At 38.0% G+C, this 22,042-nt stretch overlaps 2 protein-coding genes across 7 annotated transcripts in view; one reads left to right on the top strand and one right to left on the bottom strand.

Moving 5' to 3' along the window:
* Positions 1-371: 371 nt before the first annotated feature.
* zdhhc6 (zinc finger DHHC-type containing 6) lies at positions 372-5,838 on the bottom strand. Of its 3 annotated transcripts, none has more exons than XM_023949833.1 (11): positions 5,652-5,838; positions 4,431-4,977; positions 4,209-4,300; positions 3,867-4,026; positions 3,620-3,778; positions 3,423-3,476; positions 1,957-2,124; positions 1,757-1,798; positions 1,287-1,435; positions 1,169-1,215; positions 372-1,003 (listed from the first exon to the last, which is right to left on the bottom strand). In XM_023949833.1, exons 2-11 carry the CDS (start codon positions 4,695-4,697, stop codon positions 903-905), a joined length of 1,239 nt encoding a protein of 412 aa, XP_023805601.1. In that variant the 5' UTR covers positions 4,698-4,977; positions 5,652-5,838; the 3' UTR covers positions 372-902. The 3 variants fall into 3 exon arrangements, with proteins under 3 accessions (XP_023805601.1, XP_023805603.1, XP_023805602.1); XM_023949835.1 differs by having other exon boundaries at positions 1,287-1,432; XM_023949834.1 differs by lacking the exon at positions 5,652-5,838 and adding an exon at positions 5,381-5,400.
* A 27-nt stretch (positions 5,839-5,865) lies between these two features.
* The window catches only part of vti1a (vesicle transport through interaction with t-SNAREs 1A), a 104,831-nt gene continuing 88,654 nt past the window's right edge, over positions 5,866-22,042 (top strand). For all 4 annotated transcript variants that reach the window (XM_004080387.4, XM_011488209.3, XM_004080388.4 and 1 more), the window contains exons 1-3: positions 5,866-6,063; positions 10,078-10,136; positions 11,844-11,954. In XM_004080387.4, coding sequence (XP_004080435.1) covers positions 5,970-6,063; positions 10,078-10,136; positions 11,844-11,954 — 264 coding nt within the window. In that variant the 5' untranslated portion in view covers positions 5,866-5,969. The remainder of the gene's footprint in view (positions 6,064-10,077; positions 10,137-11,843; positions 11,955-22,042) is intronic.

Below are 22,042 nucleotides of genomic sequence, written 5' to 3'. Positions count from 1 at the left end.
TTTTACTTTTTAACTTTAGTATTTTCCAAGCAATTTACTGCAAATTATTTCAAGTTTTATTTATTAATGCATAGATCTTTTTTTTTTTTTTTTTTTAGTTTTTTACATTGATTGACAGAAATAAACCAATTTCAATTAGGAAAACCAAAAGATACTCAACTGAAAAGATTATGAACAATGCTGCATTCATGCTGCAGCGTTGAGAGGATAATCTGTTCAAGCAGGTTAATTCAATTTGAAAACTGTTTAATTTGCATGGTAAGAATAATTGCTAGTGTGTGACACCAGCTTTTTATTGTGTAGCCTGGAGCTTTAGCAACAAGCACTCAAGACAATTTACGACACTTACAAAAGTCCAGACAAACAGCCACTCTTGCTGTAGATCTTTTTTTTAATTTTCAATTTATAAGTTGAGGCCAACAGCTTGTGCCTACAAAAATAATATAAACAAAGAGTGTTATCTCCATACGGTACAGAGAGTTGCATGATGAAGCCCTGGGGTTAGCCGAGCAGCGGCATTACATGAGTAAAAAAGAAAAAACACAGAGCAACAAAAGTAGAACAGATTGGAGTAAAAAGTCACAGATAATTATGAAGGTACATTGAAGCTTGTTGGCTATTGTTGATAATTAAGGCATTTTATCCTGCAAGATGAACCCAACTAGAACCCTCAGTCCCTTTAAGATATTTGACAGATAAATACTAAATAAGCCTTTCACCCAGTCTAAAAAATTAAGTTAGAACTATAATGCATGGGATTATTTAATCAAATTATGACATTACAGATTATAAGACTGCAGCATCCGGCACATCGTCACTAAAACTTAAATTTATGAACATAGACAGACATCTTGTGTTTAATTAAACCTCCTATCAGTCAAAGGAAAAGCTATCCACATGCACTAATTTACTTTCTTATCGCTGGTGCTTTCATTGGCAGCTGTGTCGTAGTGGCACTTCTCCACGCATCGCCTTGGAAACCAACCTCGGACGCGTACTCCAGCTAAACAAAGAGGAAAAACAAAGAAACTGAGAAGGTGGACAGTGAAGGATTTAAAATGGTGTTTTTGAAAACCGCCGCGTCTCAGCTAGCCAATGGCCATTTGGAGCAAAGTTAACTCAAAAAAAATTCAGGATGTGGAAATAAGTATAGCAAAAATGATTTTACCTCTCATTTCTTCCTCACTAACAATTTTATCTCCATACATCCACCACCTGAAATGATAAAATATAAACAATGATTGAGAAATTTTATTCTGGTCAACCTTTATTTGGATTAGGCGTACTTGGTTCCACGAGTTGCTAGGATGGTTTCTCCCTTGCTGAGGGGAATTCTGGGCTCCTCTGTGCAGGGAGTTCTAAAAAAGGTTCGAAAACCCTTATTCAGGGGGCAGCAAGCTCCATTGTAGTCTTCCACTGCCTGGTATTGGACCTGCTGGTCAAGCAAAACAAAAACATTGAGTTATTTTTAAGGTATTATTTCAGTTCAGGCAGCTGCAACAATGCTTTTGAAATTATTGACATTGTGAGGAGGTCAGCTATAGTAAATAGTAAATAAAAGTTTAATAACTAATGCACTGCTTTGCACATAAAAAGGAACTTTTTAGGTGGTGAAAACTGACAATAGCGGATAGTGGATATATAAATTAAAAATAACACAAAAAAACTCTTGACAGAGGCTGGAGAAGTAAAAAAAAAAGCAAGAAACTGAGTTTTATTTATGACACAAAATGTTTTTGTCTTTTTAGGTACTTACGCTTCTCACTCGTTTATCAGCTTTTTGTTTCAGCTGCTCTATCTATTTTTAAAAGAGCAAAAAAAATGTGTTTAAGTCAAACTTTACACCAAAAGTTTAACATGAAATGTTACAGCATTAAGAGAGGCTCAAATTAACAAAAAGTCATGTTAGCAAACTAGTACAAGGAAAACTAAAATGCTTGATAATGAAAAACCTACAGTTAAGGTATATTGGTGACACTTGGAATGAACAGGCCATTCAAGACCATTCCCTCTGGGTGTCCCTGACAATGTAAAAACATGCTTGAAATTCAGCCAGCGGCTTCCGAGGTCATAAGGGAAGACAAACTCCTCCCCTGTTTGGTAGTGCTGTATTCGGTCTTTGGCCTGATGGAAAGACAAAGCACAAAGTAGCACAGAGAAAATAGGGGAGCTATTATAGCACGATCCGGTTGCAGGATATAGAATTACAATAATGTGGAACTAGCTAAGGCGCTCACTGTTCCTTTAACGAAATCTATGCATCAGTGCAAAAAAAAAAAAGTTTTTTAACATGGTTACATTTGTAAAGTCACACCATTTTAGTCAGACTTACCTTAACATTTAGGAAGAGCATTTACAAAGAACAACATGCAAGTGCCTATGCTTTATGTCATGCTTGGATAACATATTTTATTATTATTATTATTTATTGAAATAATAAAAATACGAAAGGGGTTTATACAAATGTACACCTCCTGTGACAGAAGATTCATAAGCCTCTATTGTAACAGTAAAATCTGTCCCAAACAGGAGGCCTTCAGCTCTGATCTGTTTGCTCAGCTGCTGGATAGGACAAGTTGGAGGAAAAAAACATTTTATAATTTAAAAACCCTTATCCAAACATTAATGTCCGCCAAACAACATTTTCCTTTATACACTTTTAAAGATCTCTTCATAACTAGGTGTCTTTTAATTATATTTAGGCAATTTTGCTTTAAAACAGATGTAACTTAACCAGTAATTTAGATGCACAAATCGATTTTTTTTTCAATAAAATTAACACGATCACGTGTTTGTTTCCATCAGACATTATTTTTTTTATATTTCTTTTACACTCTAACTTTTACATCTTAACTCATGTTTAAGAATGTACCACAGTACGATACATGGAATTGGTTTAAGTATGTACACAAACACACAGTTTCTAAACAAATTCAGCCAAGTACAAATTAGTGCTTTAATTCAGATTTAAACAATGTGTTTCAGAAATTAGGTTATTTTAGTTATGAGCTATAGTGGTTAATTTATTGAAAATAAGTTTTATTTTGTAACCTTTGTCTTCTTACAGCCATATAAACATGGAGTAAACCCTGTATGCTAAAACAAAGAAATAAAAAAAAAGACATTTAAGAATATTTTTTTTTTTACTTTAACATCAAGAATGGTCTTATTCATTTTGTAATCAATTTATGAACCGGTATTTTTAATAGATATGTATTTTTCTTTTCCTTCTCTTGTGTTTTATAGCTGAAAACTAATAAAAAACTATGGATTACTAAAATGATCAAAATGTTGGATAAAAAAAGAACAAAAACATAAAAATGGCAATAAAAGTGTTTAATTTTCTAGATTATTTTGGGGGGAAATACCAGTTTAATTAAATTTAGTTATATACATATATATATATTCAAAGACCTTCTGACCTTTTCCTCAATCCAGGACTCGATTGAGGTCTTATTTCTCAATATGACTTTCATCTGGAAGAAGAACAAATTCAACTTAAAACTTACACTTTTATACATTTCTAGAAAAAACTGTATTCTGCTGTCACACTTATTTCAGAAAATGGTTTAAACAGCTTGAATGAACAGCGAGCTGTGAATATTATTAACAAACTTACCTGTATGAAAAAAAGCATTCCAACTGCAATAGTAGTACCCAATGCCAAACCTAAGGCAAAGAGTGTGGCAGCAAAGGCGGGAACACTGAAGGGCATGAGGGGCTGAAACTGGCGAACAGCGCTCATGTCAATCTTTACAGTACTCCACCCAAATGAAATCTGCAAAGAAGTAAGATGGAAAGGAAAAAAAAACAACCCTCAAAGAGCTTTCTAGCAAGTTAAGAGACTGGATAGTGTGGATGCTCACCCTCTCATAGAGCTGCGTGTACATGGTCATAACAAAGATGAAGGCAGCGTGGGAGCATCCCAACGGCGCCAGCAGCAGGAAGCTGGTGAAATAGGCATGGTTCAAATGGCCACAGCAGTTGTTGATCCATGGGCAGTGATGGTCCATTTTCATAACACACCTGAGGGAGGAAAGCCATATGAGGAAAGCATTTTGTTTTTATAAGACATTTAAAGAGTGACACAAAAAGCTTGAAATTTAAGGTAAATATTGCATTTTTTTAATTCATTTTTTGTGATTTTTCTCTTTTTTTTTTTTTAACAAACAATAGTTTCCATAGTTTATTTGCAGTTTACATGTTACCTGTTACACTTGCGACAGTGGTGGGATCTGGGTGCCTTGTATCCTTGGCAAATCCTGCAGTATTGTAGGAATTGGGTATCTTTTGGGTTTTCCTGTTCAGGAATGCAAATAATAGGTAAGGTGCCTGATGTACCTTTAGTGGATTCGAATGGTTTCATTGTTTTTAGTATCAATATACTGTGAACTCAAACAGTCATCAGTGAAAAGAAGCAAAACTCTTACTGGTTTCCAGCCAAGAGGAATATATCCAGGCCCAACAAACATGGCGTTGAAGTAGTTGTAAAGGATAAGAACAGTCCAGTTTAAGAGCATGAGGAAGTTAATGCTGCCTGCAGTGGTGTCTAGAGGCCAGTACCAGATGACTGAGTCTATGATTGCCATGGTTGAACATATAGCAATGACAGAGAGGGCTATGATTGGGCCCCAGTGGCACAATCTTCGAACCTCATGGAGGTTCTCGAATCGAACTAACGCTGAAAGGAAATTCATATTCGTCCCACTGGAAGCTTAAGAAAATGTTCTTTTTTTTTTTTTTTTGTTGGGGACCTGAAATGTTTGGACTCTGCCTGAGTGTGCTACTTGTTTCTTATATCTTGCAAAGTCAGCAGTGCACACATTTTTATTTTCATCTTTCAAGAATCCAACTACATCCCTGGTCTGTGGTCACCCGGCCTTTCCGTGTCCCGGTGTGTCTTGCCCTTGAAGAGCGCAGCATGCTCCCCTCTCAAATCCTGAAGCACAGGAACCTTGTGAGAGTCCGTTTACCCATCTGATGGAGAGAAAGAGAGAAAAAAAGGGGACAAGCATTTATCATAGAGTGCTAAAAGAAAAGGCTATATTTCCTCTTTATATATGCAAAATAGGTGCTATTTATCTGGAAAACAGGTAGTTGTGGGTCACATATTGACTCCTATCTTTATATAGAAATCTATATATTCTAAAGAACGACATAACTATAATGAAAACACTTTTAATGGTCAAATTAATTACGTTTTATTGTTTTTTAAAAACAGAGATATTGGAAGGGTGAAGCTTTGAATGAAAGAAGAAGAAACTCCATGCACAACTAATTAGCTTGTCAAGTCAAGCTTAGCTAGCAAATTCAAAACAACATTTTAAGCTAATTCCAACAAGTTTCTCTATGTATCAGGAATTCATACATTCATACTAACATCTTGCAAAATTGTAATTAGCTTGGCTGTTTAGATAAACATGTTTCGGCTTAAGAGTAGATGCATGCAGCAGGTAGCGAAGAAGTGAGGTTGGTTAGTTAGCTAGCTCGTTCACCATCTTCCACTACCAGCACTGACAGGAAAACCATTTCAAACTCGAAAAAAGAAAGATGAATCAAACATGACACACGAACGTAAAGCTACGTAGAAATAAACACATTGAATAGTGTTTCAGTAAATAAGCTGTCACTTTAAATTAGTTTAACCTTACCACTTGCACTTCGGATTTTTGTTTTCCTCCCCTATGTGCCCTGAGAACCTTCCTAGTTGCGTCTCGGATTGAAAATCCGTCAACTACAAACAGTCAGATCAAATTTAAAACAAAATGAAAAAATATATGTTTTGTTAAATAACACAACAAAGAGATAGGCGTGATAGTTTTCCGAAACCCTCTCTCAGTAGTAGCGCCAACAGAACACCCAGTTCCTAGCCGGACACCTTTTAGTGTGACTCAAGGAAGAAGCTTGTTATTATTTTGAGCTAACTGTCAGCCCTAGAGCTACTTTGCTACCTAAACGTACTGGTCAAAATGTCTTCAGACTTTGAATCCTACGAGCAGGACTTTGGAACGACTACAGCCGAGTTAACAAATAAAATCGGCAGAATTCCCAAACTAAGTGGAGGTAAGACTTTTACCATTTTAGCGTCAATTAATGATGAGCTGGCAGGCTAGCTAGTAGTAGCAAGAAAGCCTCAGTTCTAGTAGAAGGTGTAGCTTTAATTGTTAACTCTAACTTGTTTGAAATCGTTATAAATATATTATGTTGATACATTTACACGTTTATATTCGCCGTGTGACTCAGTTACTGTGCTCTTTCTGTAGGAACAAAAACAAGTGACCGACTACCTGTGGTTATAATAAATTAATGGTAGAGGCCAGTGTCAAATAGAAACATTATGTCAAATTTATATTATAGATTTTAAGATTATAATTTAAAACCAAAGTTGTTCTTTAGCTTTAAGCAACTGGTTTTAAAGTATTAAAATATTTAAGAAAAATACTTCTAGATTCTACAGATGGCAAGAAACTCCTAACCCATCATAGCTGCTGCCTGTTTTCTGTCAACTTACATAATAGTATTAGAACTGTGATAATCTCTATTCTCTTTTACTATTCTAACATCTTAAACACTTTTAAAATTTAACATCATCAATAATTGTGTACTTAAGCTTCATTTAATTGACTAGAAACATATGTACTTTCCTATTTAAAGTACTCAGTTTAATTTATATCCCAGGGTATTTACTCCACTAATTTGAGAATGGGTTTCAACACTACTAAAAATGTCACTAACATAACAAGAGAGCATATGTGTTCAAATGAAAACAAAAGATCCAAAGTGGAACGTGCATTTTAATAATATTTAGTGGTCTACTACCATCAAATAGTCACCATTTTAGACTTTTACATCCAATGTTTGAAAGCACTTCTATCAATTCTTCTTAAGCCTCTATTTCTTATTTATGCATTTAGTTTTTCTTTCCCAACTATTGCTTAACTTCTGTTAACTTACTGTAGTAAATGAAAACCTTTTCACGATAATTTTGAGGATTTAACTGCAAACCAATACCCTTAGCAAATCAAGTTGTTGTGATATGTCATAAGGTTTTTAATCCCAGTGGGATATGATGCAAAAAGACAATGATTATATTGTACACATGCCTCAGTTAGTTCACATAAAACAATCAAACCATATAGTGTTGGAAGTCTGAACCTAATCATATTATTTACTTAAAAAATATGAACTGCACTGTCATGGTAAGCAATAAAAGAGACACTGTACATATTTATCTCACTTTAAACACTTCTTTGTCACATATGTCCCTGCATATCCATGAAGATGAAGACATTTCTACAGCATATTTTAAATTAGTTGCACATCTTTATTATGTCAAAGCACGAGGAGGACATGTGTTGGTCACAATTTGTGTTTCACAGTAAGACCATATTGTATTTGTCACTTTATTTATGGCACTTTGCTTTGTTTGTATAAGAAAGCATTACTACGGCAGTTATATGGATCACCTCACTGAAACACTTATATTGCAGCCTATACGGAATAATATGCAGTTCATATTGTAACTGTCACAAAATAGTGTGAGCAGATTTCAGATAAGTAGCATATAGTATATTATAAGAATGATTAAGTATGAATGAAGAGTGAATGAATAATGGACAAATTGTTAGCGCTTTGAGCACCAAGAAAAAGCACAGATAAATCTAATGAATTATTATTATTATTATAAAAGACATGAATGAATACAAATTTAAGTCTTTAATTGTAAAAAATCTAACAGAACTAAAAAAAAAACTTAAAAAAATTCACCTGAACATGTGAAACAATGTACTGCTGGTTAAATGCGTAATAGCAATAGACCGGTCAGTTTATTTATATGGCGTCTTACTATGACCGTATAAAACAAGGAGCTATTCATTGAAACTCAACACATTAAAACAACAGTTTAAATGATAACACAATTTAAAAGTTAAATAGTAAAATATTTATAATATTGGAAAATAAAAACACAGTCAAAATAAAACACACCAACAGAGCAGCGTCTAATGGGCAAAAGCCTGGCAATAAAAGTTTTCAGAAGCTTTTTATAAATAGACTGTGAGGACGCTTAGCGAGGCATTCCTCACCTTTGGTGCACAGACTGAAAAAGCCCATTCCTCCTTTAACTTTCTCTTGAACTTTTGTACTCTAATCAGAACCCAGTCAGCTGCCATGAGGCACTGACTGGCATGAAGGGAGAGACAGGCTCAAAGAGGCACGGTTAATTAAAAAAAATTAAATGAAACGGAAGAATCTTAAAGTTAACGTCCAAAATGCACTGGCAGCCAGTGAAGGAAAGCTCCAATTGGGGCGACGTGGTCCCTCTTTAGTGTTCTGGACCACTTAAAGAAGCGGAAGGGACAAGAGGCTGACTCTGAAAGTTACAGTAATCCATTTTAGTTTCTGATGAAAGCATGGATTACTGTCTGAAAGTGTAGTCTTGATAAACAGCGTCACCTTCACCAGCTACCTTAAAGAAAAGAAGCTATACAAAGCGAATTTAGCTATCACGTTTAAAATCACTGTCCGTTTCTGACCTAGATTTGTCCCAGACTTTTAAATGTGAATCAGGAGAATCAGATCTACTGTGGAGGGGTCACACGACTCACTTTAAACTGTCTAAAACAAACTAGGACATAGTTAATTATTTGTTTTTCTAGAAAATCCTATAATTGATAATGACACAGATGTTCTGGTTTGGATGTGATATCTTTGAAGAGTCATGCGTATTTTGAAGAGTATTTGTATGCCTGCCGGGAACTCACTACTGGAGGTTTGGCATTGCCAGAAGCAACCTTTTGCCGGTCACCCACCACAAAAACATATGCTGCCTTTCTACAGACATGTTGGCTTCATGATGTTTAACGTGTCAAATCCAGCAGAGATTTGAAACAAACTTTTTGTATGAAGTTTGGGTTTTCTGGCAGTTTGTGCGGCCGTGGTGCAGCATGAGCAGTTTAGAACGGTCCAGTTTAGAATGGTCCAGGCAATTTAGGTGAGCTTTCCCACTCAAAGTTGGACCTGTCACAGCCTTTGCAGGGTGAGGCTAACAACATTCAGGAGCTCATTTTTCCCCCCCGGCTGGCTTTTTGTACTTTGTGGATACAAAGTATTTAATGTTGTTTGAGAGAAGATTGCGGATGGCGAAAAGGAAAACAGCTGCTTTCTTGGCTCCATCTTTTGTTAGCTCCGCCCTAACTGGTCAGTATCATTCCCATTTTACAACCGATGACGGCCTAAAAATGGTACGGTCCAGAATGCCGGAATGGACCAAACCAGAAAGTACCGTACCGTTCAGTGGAAACGAGGCTAAAGTCTCATTAAAGCATTGAACTATGAATTTTTGGTTAAAGCAATCATCTGTTATGGTCAGAATTTAATTTCACCCAGATTATTAAAAAATATGTTGATTTTACTGTTGATATCGTTTAGTCTTCCTGCTACAAAGTATTTCTTCCATAATAATAATAAAAAAAATCTTAAATTAACTGCTTTTGTTAACAATTTTTACCAAAACATGTTTTTTTGGTTTTTATGAAATGCAGGGTGTGTAGTTACAAACTAGTCTTGGTAAACAATCAGACCAGAACGTTTTGGTTGTTGTGTATTTTATAACTAACGCATGTCCAGGAAGGAGTTTCTGCAGTCTACTTAAGTTTATAAACCTCTTTACAACTTGTAGATTTAATGAGTTTCTTTGGGTAATCTGGAGAAGCACCCATGGGTTGAGTTGTGAGAACCCAATATTAGTCATTCTGAGAGGGACTCACTTCTGAAAAGTGAGTAAAGCTGACGTCCCCCCCCTTCCGCCCCCTCTATGAGGTGTCTCACAGCTCCTCAACAAAGGCGTCATAGACGCATATAACTAAAAGACATCAAATGTTGACTCATCGTGTGGAGAGAATGTGTAAATATATCTTCAAATGTGTCCGCGTGTGTGTTTGTTTTCTCCCAGTCCCCCCCCCCCCCCCATATTTTTCCCCTTTGCAGTGGGGGGAGGGGGGTGTTGGTTGGGCTCTTGTCAAGATGTGCTGTTTCTCCGTCGGCTGATCAATATGTTCCTGTTTTTTTCTCTTCCAGAGGAGAAGACGCAGCTGATTCTAAATGTCGACAAACAGCTTGAAGAAGTCAGAGAGTTGGTACGTCTTTGATCAGTAATTTTCTCCCTTTCCCATTTCCTAAATTATGAATTTGGGGGGTAGAGGGAGGGGACCATTTTCACCGGCACAAGACAACGCCACCTGTGTTATCATGGCGGCGACATGACACGCAGACACACAGGCACCCTCTCACGGCGGGGAGGAGGCTTCCTCCTCACACAATTGCTTCCCAGTAATTTGCTTTTAAGTGACACCCCTATGACACATTTCAAGCCATTATCTTGAGGAGGGAGTCTTCATCTTGCTGTTGAGAGAAAAAAATAAAAAGAGCAGTCACCTAACTGAGACAAATTGTTATTGCACTTGTCTTGCTACGGCGTAGTGATTAGTTTCCTCCAAATCTGCCAAGGTGATCTGCCAAGCGCTGCATCAAATGTGCCTATGCCTCATTCACGGTGACACTGTTGGGCTGCTTCGTGTCATTTCTGCAAAGGGGCCTTCAGATTTGGGCTGTATTTATTTACAGAACAACCTCACTCTGCTGCTACTTTCATCACAGCTGAGAGGCATGAGCAGGAGACGCTTTTATTTTCAAAGTCAAGACAAGAGCATGCTAAACTAAAAGCTGCTAAAAGTTACCTTACGCCAAGAGTTTCAAGTTGAATATTTTAGAAGGACGTACTGGTTTTTTTCTCCACCAGTGGTTGTTTTCTGGTTGATTTTAAGATTTAGGAAATCGATAAAAAATGAAAGTAAAAACCCTTACATTTGAAAATATCATTTATTTTAAAGTACATTGGAACCTTAAAGAGCCAATCTGTTGAAAATAATATTTTTGGGTGTTTTGAACATGTTCTTGTGTCATTCTTTTGATCATGGAAGACATGTATAAAGAAACTAAAATTGCATTTCTAAATATTTGTTTAGTCAAATTGTTGTGAATCAGGGGCAGACAAAAAAATGCAGTGTAAAAAACATAGGGTTACTCCTCGCCAGTGGTCCCGCCCACAACTCAGAGGCAAAATGCGAACAAAGTACTGTCGCTCTGCAAAAGCAGTGTCCCAGAAATCAACTCGGGTGTTTTGACTTTGTCTCGAAATCATAATTAAAATACCACTGGGAGCGCCTTTTTGAAAAAGATAGATCAAAATGATTGAAATGGGTCGTTTAAGTCCCACTAGGACATTTATTGCAGATTAGAGGTTTGCCTCTGACTGTTGGCACGGAGCAAGCCCGCCCTCACTTCCTTTCATCCATCTGTTTACACGTTCTCCCGCTAACTTACAGCCCCTCAAACCCTAATCTAATGTTACTAGTGCAACAAAAATGGCGAGCAGTTTTGAGCCAGATGCCAGCTCACACGAGGAAAACCAAAATGAACGCGGATCGATTTGTCTGCAAGTGGTTGCGTCAGATTGGCGCAGAGCAGGGAGGTTATGGCCAGCCAATTGGAGTTTCTGTGTCTCACCTACAATCTTTTTCAAACAGCCTTTTTCCTCTGCTCCTAGTTGACAACGATTCGAATAAAGAGATAACCAGAAATGCAGTTTTAGTCTTAATTTTCTTAATATATGTCCTCCATCACCAGAAAAAGAACATGTTAAAAACACCAAAAACTCTGTTTTCCTTGGAGTGGTTCTTTATTGGGTCAAACTTGAGAAAACGGTGTATGTCTTTGAAAAATTCCTTTGGATCTTGAAAGACTTATTTTGCCCTGAAATGAACCGGTCCGACCTTGGGTTGTAGATGGAGCAGATGGATCTGGAGGTGCGAGAGATCCCCATTCAGAGCAGAGCCATGTACAACGGCAGACTGAAGAGCTACAAGCAGGAGCTGGAGAAGCTTGAGAAAGATTTTGTAAGTACATCCCAAATGAAGTTGCTTTTACTTATTATTAAAACATTACAGTCAAGCACTGGAATATGTCTATAAATGCCATTATCGACCCATAACTCTTCTTATAACAGACAATTGGTATTTTAAAGCGAACAGTACAGACCATGTGTATGCAGCATAAATTGGTTTCCAAACGAGTGTTTGACACTAACAGACATCCAACACTCCAACTGTGGAACTCAGCGGTGCATCCACTGAGGTTAATTCACTGTTTATGTTTGAACTTGCTAGCTACGCCCATCGTGTTGTTGCTGCACACTCTGGCCTTGTTTACTAATTTATCAATGCATGTCTGGGCTTTATTGCAAGCTTCTGTTGAAGCTCAATGAACACCTCACACTACTGGGGGCTCACACTTCAAGTCCGTATTGTTGTTTACCTCTTCATTTAATCCCTGCGGTGTTGCAGATATTGATTTTAATGTTAATAAATGATCTCTGGGAGGAATTTTTAATGCCAGTTTGCATTTTAATCCTTGCATTGGAGGCGTAAATGTTTTAAGTGGTGAGTTTCTTTGCTGTTTTCCTCAGTATCTTGTGCATATTTGCTGACATCAAAACAGTGTAAATGCAGTCGATTTTTGAGCTCAAGACTGCAGCTGATCTGCTCCTATATACATTTAGAATGCGATTTGCATCCACAATATCACCACAGATACATCAAATTCATAATTTGCCAAAAGAAAACATTTATTTTGTTTACATTTACCAAACTGCTTGTCCTTCTATTAAGGATTTCATGGTGAGTTAAAACCCCAACCTTCCATTGCAACAAAATAGGATGGTAGTAGACATTATTTTGAACCCAGTAAATTTTTAAGTTTTTTAAGAAATTACAATACATTTAGTGAAATATTCTTTTGGTGTAAGTTATACTGAAGGCTGCAAACTCATAGATACAAAAAACAACCAAATAGCTCATCTTTTTCTGTTTTTGTCTACTTGGATTTAGTCTTTACCACAAACTAGATCCCCTGCTGTGGTACTTTTATTTGTATTATTTGCACTTTTGTTTCTAAATGCTGCACTCTTCTTCCTCCTATTCCTGTGTTGTCACACAAAAAAGGACAACTCTTCGTCCTTGTTGCATGTCATTTAAAATGCAAAAATGCAAATCTGATCATTTTTAAGAAGTCCGGATTTCATGACTCAAATTCGAGACATTTGAAAACGAACAAAAAAGGCCGTTTCTGAGTTCTCTCACTACTGTCTAACCCCTGGATTTGCAACGCAATTCATACACATGCTCACAACTTTTTCATTTTTTACATTTTTTTATTAAATGGCAAATATGACTTCCCTATTTGTTGACCGAATCAAAAACCTAGGTTGTGTCAGAATTACTTCACTACTTAGTGCACTATAAAGTGTGTTCACTACTTTGTAGAGCTACAATTCCAAAATCTGTCACCATGCAAAAAACCAGTGTGCATTGATACTCTCTCTAAATTGGCAAATATAGACCACAATGACTTGCATCTGAATTATCTTTTTATATGAAAAAAACGTGTCTTCATTTATTTTTTATAAGCCATCCAGGTTTTTATCATCAGAACACAGTGGATTCATGAATAGTCTTGATAATAATTCATCTTTATTAGGTTTTTACCTCGGGAAATCAGTGATTTACCATGAAAAAAAAAGGAAAGAAGAAGTAGTGGTCATGGTGTCTGAATTGCTTTTAACATCCAGTGGACTAAGTAGTCCCACACTATATCGTTTTTTCTAGAGGACGGGAATTAGGGAGGGGATTTGGACGTAGCCCTAATAAATATGAGCATTTTACAGATTATTTATGAATCCACTGCATTCTGATGATGAAAATGTGGATGACTTTTAAGTAATTCATTTACAAGTGACAAATCATTGGAATGCAGTGCATTGTGGTCCATATTCACCAATCTAGTGAGCATCAATGCACGCTAGTTTTTTGCAGAGGAAATTTTCTGAGGATTTTGTGTATTTTTGTAGTTTTAGGCACCCCGAAAAAATGGTAAACGAGATAGTAGTGAGGGATTTCAGACACAACCCTACAGTTTCTGTGGTTTCCTAGTTTTATTTGTACATTTGTTTTTGTGGGGGGTAAGGTCAGCATAACTCTGAACCATAACCATCAAACCAACACTGAAGCATCTAATCCATCTTTGTCTTTGTAATGCAAGTGTTTAGAAGAACCTGAGGCCTCTCACATTTCAAATGTCCATCTTAGCCTCTCACTTTCTGCAGACCAAGCAAGGATATGGCACCCGGCTCAAAAGAGTTCTGGTGGATTGAAAAAAGGCCCTCTCCTTTCTTTTTACTGTAAAAAGTTCCACCTTTGTTCTGCTTTTTGTGTATCAAGGCCTTTTTTTTTTTCTTTACTCTCTTACCGCCTGATCTCCGCAAACTTTCCACCTCCTGCTGCCCTCCCCTGGGCTTCCCTCTCTCTCCTCCCCCTGCTTTTTCATCCTCTTCCTCACCTGTGCTAACATTGCTGGTTTTTAAAGGTGCTGGGTTAGACAAACACCTGTTAAGAGGAGCTGGAGAGGATGTCAGCCTGAAAAGAGGGAAAAGGGGAAACAACAAAGAAATAAAAGGGGGGAAAATAAGCCAAAAAACAATCCTATTGATGAGGTCAGTTTTTTTCAAGCTAGGTGGACAAAGCTGGGGCTTTTAGTTTTGATCAAAATTGGAAATCCTAAACTAAAATTTATGAAATAAAACTGGTTGGATCAACAGAACTTTTCAAAGTACATAGTGTGGCACAGTGTGGCTAACGCCAGTACCATCTATTAACAACAGCTTGACTGCATTTTCATTTTTTCACTACTTTCATTTTGAATTATAAATGTGAGATGCCTTTTTAGATGACAACGGAATTCAAACCTTTTTCCTTTGTAAAATGGGTTCCTAGACATATCTTGAGTGTCTGTCCTTTCTTTTTCATATTTATTAAACAATTTAAATCTGTTGTCACTTAAAAAATGCAGTACAGCTTCTTAAATCTTCCGTCAAACACCTACTTTTGTTTTTTTGGGCCTCTTTCTGTTATATTTTTCGGTAAGAATTCAGAGTTTTGCTCATAACCGTTTCACCTTTGTACAGTAAATTAGTTTCTCCTACCTAATTTAACATAAAATATTAGCTCATCAACTTTTACATAAGACAAATATAATAACACAGTAACTGTACTTAAATGAAAATAACTTTTTAGGGGCTTCATCAATGAAGATGATTGTGATTTTTAAGGATTTTGAACAAGCCAGAATAACTTTTGTTTTTACTTATGCTTAATTGAAAAATATACATTTCTGTTCTTGCATGTCAGAGTTATTGCACCTTTTGTACAGCAGATGGCGGTCTTGCACTACTAATTTTCCCAACCCCCCCCCAGACTGTGGTTTTATTGCATATGTCTCCAATGTTTTTCTGATGGATGAATGCAACTGCTAAAACAAAAAGTTCAGCATTTACTGTTTTTCACTCCTCCATTATTTGCTGTTGGACCGATTTGAAAATGTTCGTATGGTTTTATATGTACGCACACGGCTTTAGGCCAAAATATAATACAAATGGGAAGGACAGTGATAAAAGTGCAATTTTATCCCTTAAAGGCCCAGGAACAGATGTCAGTCACCATCAGAGACGCTCCGTATCATCATTACCTTGAATATAAAGTCAGAAAAATCGAATAAAATGTCCAAATATGAAACAATCACATTCAGGTTTTTTTTCCAAGACCAGATTTTTTTAAATATTTCAATTAGATAGATTTGTATTTTTTGACTGAAATGTGTTATCCTGTTTCCTCCTTGGCTTATTAATTCTATTATGGGCTTTTAAGCTGAAATCACAAGACTCGGTGTCATGAGCATACAACTGTCCCTTCCCAATTTCCAGTTATCTATTGGCGATTGTTTGGAGTTTCAGTCATGGTCAAGGAGAATGTTTGGACTGCCCTTTCCTTTTAATAAAGCCCTTTAGATGGAATGCTTCTTAGTGTCTGCCCTATCCGCCCTGATTATTGCTTTTCCAAAGAGTCCGCCAGCCTTGAAATATTGAACAGTTTATTTTCTGAACGCGCTCAGGTGAATGGAATAAAAAGCTGTTTGTTCTGAATACTTTAGGTCTGTAGATCTATTTCACAAGTTACTAGGATTTAAATGGGGGGGGGGGGTGCATTAGTTGGATAATAAAACCTTTTTTATTTCTTACACTGGGCCTTCTGAGTTTGTAAAAACTGTTTAAACTGGAAATGTAATGGTATTTGTGGAGGAATAACACATTTTAACACAGCTCACTTAGTTTCTTGTTTGTATTGACATCATTCTTTCTTTAGCTGATTTTCATAAATTGCAATTTAATAAATAGCATTCTAGGTTTTTTAGAAGAATCTTTTCTTAATTTTAAATGTTTTTTTTTTATTTTACTGTTTTCTTTTTCTTGCCTGTGGCATAGATTTAACATTTAATTGAACGTTTTTCCCCTAAATGTAAATGAAGCATGATTTAAATGGACTAACTTTTCATTTTCTGATGTTATTACTAAACTTTTTTGTTTTTCAATTAGTTGTCTTTGTTATTTGAAGGTCACAAAGATGAACTCTTCTTAAGAACGGTTAAAAAACACAAACTAAGGAGAGAAAAGAAAGTTTATAAAGTCCATGAAGAAGTTGTAAATTTAATAATAATAAGGCTCCATCATGTGAAGAGTGTTTTTTTTAAATTGTGCTAATAATTCTGATGAGATTTATTGTTTAATGAGGGACAGTGTGTGTTGGAGTGGCTTTATTGTTGTAAACCGTCTTGAAAAGTTGCCGTTTCCTTGCTCCTTGTCCTCATTAGGAGGACTTTTGAAAGCAGAAACATGACAGGCCTACTTTAGTGGGGTGTTGAACACTTGAAATCGTCTTACACCGACTTGGCTTACTTACTCTTATTAGACGTAAAAGTTGACTCTTTTTATGGTTTGTTGCTCAACAACCGATCAACAAAACGTAAGTCTAATCGCTCAGAAACGGAAAATTACAAGGACGCCGCTACAATCCCACTGAATGCTGACTTAAGATGTGAGCCAATACATCTTTGGTTATGGATAGCAACTTACATTTATTGAAAGTCTTTCAGTTTTCGTCTGAAAGCCCTTTGTAGGGTTCTGACATGGGAAGCTTATTCATGTCCTGTATTTATTTTTTCTATTTTGGGTGGGGGGGTGGGGGGGGGGGGGGGGGTTGGATTTGTTTATGGATGTACTCTTTTCACTGGTGTGATGAAAAACCCTGCATCTCCTTGCTTGCTAATTGGAGTGCCACATCAGATTTAGGTTGAAGGACACCGCTACAAAAAAAAGAGAAAAAGCTGTTCATTCGTGTCATTTCTGGAAGAATGGGTGAAACTATACTGTTGGGGTTCAATTATTACAAATGTGTACAAACGATGACCTTTTTTAAGCATTAAAAAATAACTCCGGCACTCTGGTCATCTTTTTCTTCTTAAGAGATGCTGCAATTTATTGTGAATTGAGTAATATTAATAGTTTTTTTTAGCTCTTTTGAATAACTTGAGGAGAATAGCAGTGCTGTTGAATTGAAAATGCCCCTTTTATTAGGTAAAATAGACTTCGATGTTGCACAAAGATGGTTCTGAAGTGACTCCAGAGCTATTGTAAACAAGCAAGTCTGCACAGAATCTGATAAACATGAAGCATCCCTAAGATGAACACTGTCGAAGGACAATTAGATGTCTTTTTAAGTCCATGACTGAATGAGTCCCCGTCAGGAATCCACTTGCTGCAATCGCATCGCCTCACATTTGAACGCCGGAGCACATTTCCTCGTCGCCTGCGCAGAGGGCAGATCTGCATTATGCCCGAAGCGCCAGATTTGTTTGTCAGTGTGCAAATTTTGGCTGTTATCCTTCCGTGCGATCGTTTCCTTCCTCGCTTATCTCTCCTGGCCCCTCCAAAGTCACCCTACATCCACACACACTGACAGTGATCAGTATAGCTTTCAGACGCTTGTCTGGCTCAGTCTACCAAGAAGCAAAGGCCCTCCCAGGTCCCCCATACTGTCCTCAGGGCTTGTGTGATTGAGTGACTGGAGAGAGTGGGGGCCAAAGATAATAAGGGGTGGGTATGGGGGGGGGGGGGGGGTATAAAGACATGGGGTGATGATATGATAACACCCCCTTATCCCCCTTTCCTTCCCACCTCCCTTTCACGTTTCCTTCTGTTCTTCTTTCTGTCCTACCCTGATTTTCCTGTGCAGAGTCTGTCCCATGCACTGGTGTAAACCAGAAGTGACATGTGACACCCACTCCCCAGTGATGTGCTGACAAGCTGGTACTAGAATAGGTGACAATGTTTTCTTTTTTGCCTGACTGGCTTAAGTATGGTGAAGGGGGTTCATGAAGTATTTATGAAATATATTATGAATCGTTGGGTCTGTGTTTTCCCTCTGTGTTTCAGGCTGTGGTATTTGATTTTTAATAAGTACTGTGAGCCTCAGAGAAGGCAGGTCGGAGGAAAAAGGGGTAAACAGAAGAGGAACTCTTTACATTTCAAAATCTTTAGTGCTTCGGAGTCGATGGAGTGGTATAGATACACCTATATTTATCCCTTCTCGCAGCCCTTTACACAAACACATTTGAGTCGGTTATCCTTTTTTTATTGGACGATGAAGATGAGTAAAAAGAAGAAAAATGTGGTCTTGTCTTCGGCGCTTTGAAATTCTAAAGTAAAGCCAAGATCAGAATTATACCCATAAAGATCAATTCTGATTTTTAATCCTGGGAGTTTCCTACTGTGAGACTAAACTTTTTATTTCTAATCCAATCACCCTCAATCTGTTTTCCGCCGTCAAACTCTTTTTCTTTTTCAAAGGGTCAATATTTGCTTTACAATCATTGTTTTTATTTCTATTGATTCTACACTTTCATATCTTGAAAAGGGTTGTTCTAAATTGTTTGCATCAAATGTAAACAACTTAAGTGTGTTCTCCTAACGTCTAGCGTATTCCTCTGCAGAAGCCGCAGACGGCCCGGGAACTCCGAGTGTGTTGGGAAGTTCAATGGGGTTTATATTGGAAGGGCTTTGGAATGGGGCCTTACTGGTCTCATCTGCATTTGAATGAGTTCCGGCTACAAAAATAGCAAAGAATATATAAATGTATGGAGATAATGATCTGGGTAAAAGTCTTTGTGCGCTGCATTATTCTTATGCTAATAAACTAGCTATTCAGCAGCAACAATGGTCACATTCCAATAAAAGGGAAAAGCACTGAAGGAGACTGTCTTCTGCGTGTTTGTCCACTGTTGGACGCGCACGTGTGCATGCTCAGTAGGCCTGACTCCTCTCCCTTTGTGTCTACTTTTTTTTTTCTTCTTCTTTTTTTTTATCGCATTTTTCAATTTGAAGATAACACTCTAAGAATAGACATCACACAAATATGAATCATAAATCGAGGTCAGGACTGAGCCACTTTCCAAAGCAGGGAAAGGGTTAAAAGTGAAGGGAAAAAAAAAATAAAACCCAAGGAAGACCGAAAGAAGAGGAGCTCTTCCCAGCAGAAGGTTCAGTGAACCACATGTAGGTGCCCACAGGCTAATGGGCCGGTTGGTCCCTGGCTTGCCAGGTATCCAGCATGCACGTCTTACACTCCCCAGATGCACGCACACACACACCCAACCACACATTTGCCCGCTTGTCGTCCTCCAACACCCACCCCTCCCACCTTGACTCTGTGAAAATACCTCCTCCACTTTCCTCTAATCTCACCTTTTTCTCTGGTGCTGACCCGGGGAGGCCCACTTTATTCCCCACTGCACGCCAGAAGCCAGCGCTGTGATCGGAGCCTGGGCCCCTGCGCCGGTTCCCCTCTCTTCTCCTGTCTCCCTGCCCTGCCTGCTTGCCTTCCCGACGGCTCAGCTCTATTGATTTACTCCTCAAACCTATGCTGTCTGTCTCAGTTTCGCACCACTAAGCACCTAGACCCCCTCATCTGTATAACCCACCTTCTCTTTTCATTTTCTCTCACTCTCTTCTTTCTGTCTTTTCATACTTTTTATCTGTCTCCCTGTTCCATGCTACACAACTTTACACTTTGGAGGGTGAAAAAAAAGGACAAATGAAAATGAGGGCAGTGTAGGAACGGAAACACAACTTTTTTTTTGTCTCCTTAAAGCCCCTTAATTTTTAACATTTGAGTTTAATTGTTCCTTAAAGAAACACCCAGCGTCTAAATTGCTTTTTCAATCAAAGGGCCTCCTTGAATCTGATCTTTTGTTGGGAGTTCATTGGCGGTCCTTCTCTCTCCTCCCTCAGTCTCTCACTGTATGGTTACAGTCGTTAGGTTTCCTGACTGATCTCGGCGGTTGCATTAAAAACGACTGTGACAGGGAAACACGCCGCTGGTATCACAGAGGCTCAAGCATAAAAGGCCCTTTTCTGAATTGTGTAGTCTTTAACCGGCTGATGCTGAGGCATTTCCCCGGGAGATAAATCCTGTTTACATCTAGAAAGCAAAAAAAAAAAAAAAAAAAACATATTCTGTGTCACTTTAAAAATATGCACTGATGTTTGAATGTAGCATCACTATACAGTAATAAATACTATTACATAAAAGATTTCCCTTTTTACCTGCTTTTTCAATGACTCGGGCTAATTTATTGCTTTCCTGGGGTTGATCTTTCACCTTTTGTGTTTTTGACAATTGCCTCTTTAGGACTCCTTGAGGTGTTTTATTTTGGTGGGTGAACACAACCACGCGTTGCAGATTCTACCAAAGCGCCTACCTGTGAGCTAATGAGTGGCCCCATGCTGCTATCTGAGGCTGCGGTTCCTCCACCACCGCTTCTTTTCTGCTGGGGGAGAGGACACACACTGCGCCGGCGTTCTCATGTGTTGCACTCGTTCTTCCTCTAAACGGGGGATTTCTCATAATGCAAAAAAAAAAGAAAAGATCCAAAGTTGCTTGAAGCGTACAGGCGGCTGCTCTGGTACATATGTGTGTGTGTGTGTGTGTGCACGCACTCAAACCAGACATAAGTGATGGACTTTTGGGAGCTTACACCAGAAAGAAAAAAAGGGGGGGGGGGGTCACATGACCTCTTCTTTTGTGACACAAAAGCTTCCCTTTGTCACATAATTCATCAAATATTTCTCTAAAACAGCTCCTGGTTCGGCGTTCTCTAATAGTTTGCTTGCATTGAAGGAAATCAGAAGATGCAAGGCGACATCTAATGTGGACGCCTTGCTTTGTGGCGCTGTGAGAGTGCACGTGTGTGTTCAACCCCCGCCAAGCGCAGATGCATTATTTAAGATGCTGTTGTGATACTTGTGCCTGCTTAAAGGTCTCGGCTTCCTTTAAACACCACGCCACATCAGTCCACCTATGCCCCCACTTGCAGAGGAACCAGAGTGCAACCTGCTGGCGGTGGTCCACATATCAGCAGAGAAGCAAACCCCGCTGGGGAGAAAGAGAAATTGATATCCATTGATAGAGATAACCTTTGAGTTATGCATGCATTTTTCAGAGAGGAAAGATTTTCATTTTTTATTTTTCCTAGCTTATTTCTTGTTAAATCGTCTTTGTTTTTGAGTTTTCTGCTCGCCTAACGATTTAGGTAATTGCTTAGTTCCGTTCGATTCGCTCATTCTTCGAGAAACTAATGATAGAAAAATTAAAAAAAAAACAGAAAATCCAGCTTCACATTGAGATGGACATCAGACGTATTAACCATAACGCAGCCGGTTACTCCCCTACTGGTGAAGAAGCACGCGATGGAGCCCAGCATTTTAATTTTAATGCAGTTAATTATTCCTCATGCTATGCCACCAGCCATGTGTGCACAGTGAAAAAGGGAAAAGCTTTGGAAAGTAAAGGGAATAAGCGTCTGCAGAGGAACTTCAGGGCCCCTCATTACACTCTGCCCCTGGGTATTTTTTAAGCCTTTTATTTCCCATCTAATGAACTGTTTACATTTTATCTGCTTTCTAGCGCCAGATTTATTCCACTGGTCTTTGTGACATTTGTTGTACGACGCAGGAAGCAAAGAGGAGAGTTGGAGGGCATTT

Source organism: Oryzias latipes, chromosome 19 (genome assembly GCF_002234675.1).
Source record: "Oryzias latipes chromosome 19, ASM223467v1".
Lineage (NCBI taxonomy): Eukaryota > Metazoa > Chordata > Actinopteri > Beloniformes > Adrianichthyidae > Oryzias > Oryzias latipes.
The sequence above is the reverse complement of the archived record's forward strand: the minus strand, read 5'-3'. Positions and strand labels throughout refer to the sequence as shown.